This window comes from Mandrillus leucophaeus, unplaced genomic scaffold, assembly GCF_000951045.1.
Source record: "Mandrillus leucophaeus isolate KB7577 unplaced genomic scaffold, Mleu.le_1.0 Scaffold8, whole genome shotgun sequence".
Classification (NCBI taxonomy): Eukaryota; Metazoa; Chordata; class Mammalia; order Primates; family Cercopithecidae; genus Mandrillus; species Mandrillus leucophaeus.
The window spans coordinates 1,591,132-1,595,907 of record NW_012108696.1 but is presented as its reverse complement, the minus strand read 5'-3'; the positions used below and the strand labels follow the sequence as shown (position 1 = coordinate 1,595,907).

Below are 4,776 nucleotides of genomic sequence, written 5' to 3'. Positions count from 1 at the left end.
CGCCCGGCTCGATTTTTGTATTTTTTAGTAGAGACGGGGTTTCACCGTGTTAGCCAGGATGGTCTCCATCTCCTGACCTCGTGATCCGCCCGTCTCGGCCTCCCAAAGTGCTGGGATTACAGGCGTGAGCCACCGCGCCCGGCCAGGGGACGGGCATTTTCTGAGTGGAAAGGGCTTCCCGTTATCTAAGGTGGGTTCAGCCGCAGGGGTTAATGATTCCTTGGGCTCAGAGAGGTTGGGTCACTTGCCCAGAGACACACAGCAGATGAGTGGTGGAGCCAGGAGTTGGAAGAGCCAGAAAGGAGTTGATCAACGCTGTGGGAGAGGAGTCCGGGAAGCCTTCCTGGAGTAGAGGGGCTCAGCACCAGCCCCAAAGCCTGGGCATCCAGGGAGCCCTTGCCACCATCGAGCCTCTTCTTCTCCCACAGGGACAAATTGGCAGAGCTTCATGGGAACATGTTCGTGGAAGAATGTGCCAAGTGTAAGACGTGAGTGCCACCTGGGTGCAGGGGCAGAGGCTCTGCCAGGCTTCCCCCAGGCGGGTGCACAGTGTGAGCCATGCAGCCACCATCCCTCCCTCAGGGCAGGCTCTGCCAGAGGGGTTGGGTGCCGAATCTGTTGTCCCAGAGACCCAGAGGATGTGGGGGGACTGGGGTGTGGCCCTCCTGGGGGGATCTGAGGGTCATGCCTTCCTCCTGGGGGGACCTGAGGGGCATATCTGCCTCCTAGAGGGATTTTGGGGCATGCCTCCCTCCTGGGGGGGTACATGTCCTGGCACTGCCATAGCAACCTACCACAGATAAGCATTTTAGGGCAATAGAAATTTGTGACAGTTCTGGGGGCCAGAAGTCCAAAATCCAGGTGTCTGCAGGGCCGTGCTCCTCTGCAACCTGTAGTGGAGGATTTTTCCTGCCTTTTCCTGGCTGCTGGTGGCAGCCAGCCACCCTTGGTGGTCCTGGGCCTATAGCTACAGGGGCCTTCTTATCTCTGTGTTTCTCTTTTGTTTTGAGACAGTCTTGCTCTGTCATCCAGGCTGGAGTGCACTGGCGCAATCTCAGCTCACTGCAACCTCTACCTCCCGGGTTCAAGCAATTCTTCTGCCTCAGCCTCCCGAGTAACTGGGACTACAGGCGCCCGCCACCACACCTAATTTTTGTATTTTTAGTAGAGATGGGATTTCACCATATTGGCCAGGCTGGTGTTGTACTCCTGACCTCATGATCTGCCTGCCTCAGCCTCCCAAAGTGCTAGGATGAAAGGCATGAGCCACCGCACCCGTCCCAGTATAACGATTAAAGTCAGGAAAAGTAAAGTGGACATCACCTTCTCTAATCCTGAATCCAGACTCGGCCTGTTGTCCCCATGCTCCAGTGGTTCCTGTTTCTCCTGGTCCAGGATCCCACGCGGGGTCCTGTCTCTCGAGCTTTGTCTGAGACAGTTTCCTGCTTTGTTTTCTGTGTGTGGGCACCGAACAGCATCCTGACCTGTTATTCCTGGAAGGCTGCTCCTTCGTGTCTCTGGGTGCTAGTTCTGGTGACCTGTCCACCCACCTTCCTGGGAGAACGTCACCCTAGAAACAGTGCGAGAGTCACCCACGGGGGCTGACCCAGCCCCATCCTCCCCCTTCCTCCCCGACACAGGCAGTACGTCCGGGACACAGTCGTGGGCACCATGGGCCTGAAGGCCACGGGCCGGCTCTGCACCGTGGCTAAGGCAAGGGGGCTGCGGGCCTGCAGGTGAGCCACCCCCACCCATGCCCTGGGCTCCAGGGGAGGCTGCTAGGCCCCTGTGGACTCTCCTCGGCTTCCTCATTGCAGGGGGGAGCTGAGGGACACCATCCTAGACTGGGAGGACTCCCTGCCCGACCGGGACCTGGCACTCGCCGATGAGGCCAGCAGGTCTGACCCCCCCAGGGAGCCTATGGTGGGGCGGGCCGGGGCGACAGCACAAACACAGCCAGCTCCAGCACGGGGCAGTGGCTCTGGCTCAGAGGCAGTCAGGGGAGGCTTCCTGGAGGAGGTGGGCCAGGCCAGGGGCTGCACACATACACACACACACACACACACACACACACACACACTGCTCGCCTCATGGCTCTGGGTGGGTGCTGCACAAGGCAACCAAGGCTTTGGCCAGGTGTCTCCTCTTTCCAGTGCTGCCCAGCGGGAGGTGGCTGAGCCAGGGTCCCACCCTAGGCATCCAAGCCCTTACCACACTGTGATGCTCCTTAGGAGTGTCTAAGGGCTGGCCCAGATCCATGACCCTGCCAGCGGACAGCAGAGGAGGGCAGGGTAGGATCCCGAAGGCTGACTCGGGAGCGGGGCTGGCCTTGACCACCCCAGTGAGCACAGATGACCTAGGTGTGAGCCAGACCCCAGGGCTGGCTCGAGAAGTTGGCAGGAGCGGGGCTGGGGAAGGGATCAGGCTAAGCCCACACTCCCTGGCCCCAGGAACGCCGACCTGTCCATCACGCTGGGAACATCACTGCAGATCCGACCCAGCGGGAACCTGCCGCTGGCTACCAAGCGCCGGGGGGGCCGCCTGGTCATCGTCAACCTGCAGCCCACCAAGCACGTAGGTGTCTGAGCCCACCCCTGCCCAGGGCCACCATGCACCCTCTGCCCCACACGCCTGACCCATCCCGTCCCCCGGCAGGACCGCCATGCTGACCTCCGCATCCACGGCTACGTCGACGAGGTCATGACCCGGCTCATGAAGCACCTGGGGCTGGAGATCCCCGCCTGGAACGGCCCCCGCGTGCTGGAGAGGGCGCTGCCACCCCTGCCCCGCCCGCCTACCCCCAAGCTGGAGCCCAAGGAGGAATCACCCACCCGGATCAACGGCTCTATCCCTGCCGGCCCCAAGCAGGAGCCCTGCGCCCAGCACAACGGCTCAGAGCCCGCCAGCCCCAAACGGGAGCGGCCCACTAGCCCTGCCCCCAACAGACCCCCCAAAAGGGTGAAGGCCGAGGCGGTCCCCAGCTGACCAGGGTGCTTGGGGAGGGTGGGGCTTTTTGTAGCAACTGTGGATTCTTTTCCTCTCGTGGTCTCACTTTGTTACTTGTTTCTGTCCCCGGGAGCCTCAGGGCTCTGAGAGCTGTGCTGCAGGCCAGGGGTTGCACCGGACCTCCATGGTCTCTCCCTGGGCTCTAGGGGCCTTTGGTGGGGTTTGGGGAAGAAGCCACACCCCAGAGCTAACAGCTGAGCCCCTGCCACACCCCATCCTCTGACTTGGAGTGTTGTCCAGAGGTGCGGCTGGGCCCTCCCTGGTCTCCAGCTTAAACAGGAGTGAACTCCCTCTGCCCCCAGGGCCTCCCCACTGGGCCCCCCACACCCCACCCTGCCCCTCCTCCATGGACCCTGCAGGAGGGGAGACCCACCTCGAAGTGGGGGACACAGTAGAGGCTTTGCACTGCCTTTGGGGCTGGAGGGAGACGTGGGTCCACCAGGCTTCTGGAAAAGTCCTCAATGCAATAAAAAATTTCTTTCTTGCATCTCAGTGTTTATGTTATGTTATTTTATTTTATTGAGCCAGAGTCTCACTCTGTCACCAAGGCTGGAATGCAGTGGCTTGATCTCAGTTCACTGCAGCCTCTGCCTCCCTGGGTTCAAGTGATTCTCCTGCCTCAGCCTCCCAAGTAGCTGGGATTATAGGTTTGTGCCACTACACCCAGCTATTTGTTTGCATTTTTTTTTGTAGAGACAGGGGTCTCACTCTGTGGCCCAGGCTGGTCTTAAATTCCTGGGCTCAAGCAGTCAGGCCAGCTCGGCCTCCCAAAGTGCTGGACTTAACCGGCGTGAGCCACCGTGCCCAGTGAGTGTTTAAATTACCAATTTGTGGCAGGTCCTCACCCCCTGGGTCAGGAGTTCGTGGTCCCCTCCTCCCTGAACCACCTGCCTGGGCTCCGTTGCAATCCCTGCCCCTCAAGCCTGGGGGCGAGGAACAAGGGCTCACCTCTCCCGCCTCTGGAGAGGGCTCACCTCACCCACCCCACCTCTGGAGGGATCAGGCCAGTTTTCTGATGAAGTCAACATGGTAGCTGGCATTTTCTAAGCACTCAGTTTGTAGTTATACACTTATGTGCATTTTTTGTTTGTTTGTTTAACATTTGCCCCCAGGCTATGAGCCCCCTCCAGTGCTTTGGGCCCAACTGGGATTGCAGCCTGGCAGGCGCACACAGCCCTCAGTGGGGGGCGAACCCACATAAGAGCGCAGGCGCAGCCGGGTTCCACCTTCCCCAGCTGTGACCTTGGGCAGTCCCTCCACTTGCGACGCCTCCGTGTCCTCACCCGCAAAACGAGCAGGGTGGACCGCGCAGATCCCCGGGAAGGCAGCTGCCTCCCCGCAACCTCGGCGCGACACCTTGAAAGCGCCACGACTGCCTCCCCGCACTCCGCCCGCCGCCGCTCTCCAAGGTGCTGAAGTCGTACCCGGCGCCTCTCCTTCCGCAGCTCCAGCGCCGGCATCTGGCGTGGGTGTGGAGCCCACACCTCACTTCCCCATCCCAGGCTGGCCCAGCCCCTCCTTCTGGGGAGTCGAGGAGCCCCAGACTCCGCCTCCACACCAAAACAAGGTTCTGTCAAAATACTTTATTTCGGATCAGGCAGTCTTAGAAAATGGGGGTGATTGTGGGCCGTGGCTGCTCCGAAGACCAGGGCGCACCCAGGGCTCCGGGGCCAGGCTCCCTGCAGTCTCGGCGGCTGCCTCCTTCCAGTGTGCGAGGGAGGCCGGTTGCTGGGCATCTGTTGTGTGTGTGCGTCTGTCTGTCTGTCTGTC

At 60.8% G+C, this 4,776-nt stretch overlaps 1 protein-coding gene across 5 annotated transcripts in view; it reads left to right on the top strand.

Moving 5' to 3' along the window:
• SIRT6 (sirtuin 6) overlaps positions 1-3,493 on the top strand; it is a 9,076-nt gene extending 5,583 nt beyond the window's left edge. For 4 of the 5 annotated variants that reach the window (XM_011967353.1, XM_011967356.1, XM_011967357.1 and 1 more), the window contains 5 exons: positions 429-488; positions 1,641-1,736; positions 1,818-1,898; positions 2,451-2,574; positions 2,656-3,493. In XM_011967353.1, the coding sequence (XP_011822743.1) occupies positions 429-488; positions 1,641-1,736; positions 1,818-1,898; positions 2,451-2,574; positions 2,656-2,985 (691 nt within the window). In that variant the 3' untranslated portion in view covers positions 2,986-3,493. The remainder of the gene's footprint in view (positions 1-428; positions 489-1,640; positions 1,737-1,817; positions 1,899-2,450; positions 2,575-2,655) is intronic. The other variant, XM_011967355.1, reaches the window with a different exon arrangement.
• Positions 3,494-4,776: the final 1,283 nt, after the last annotated feature.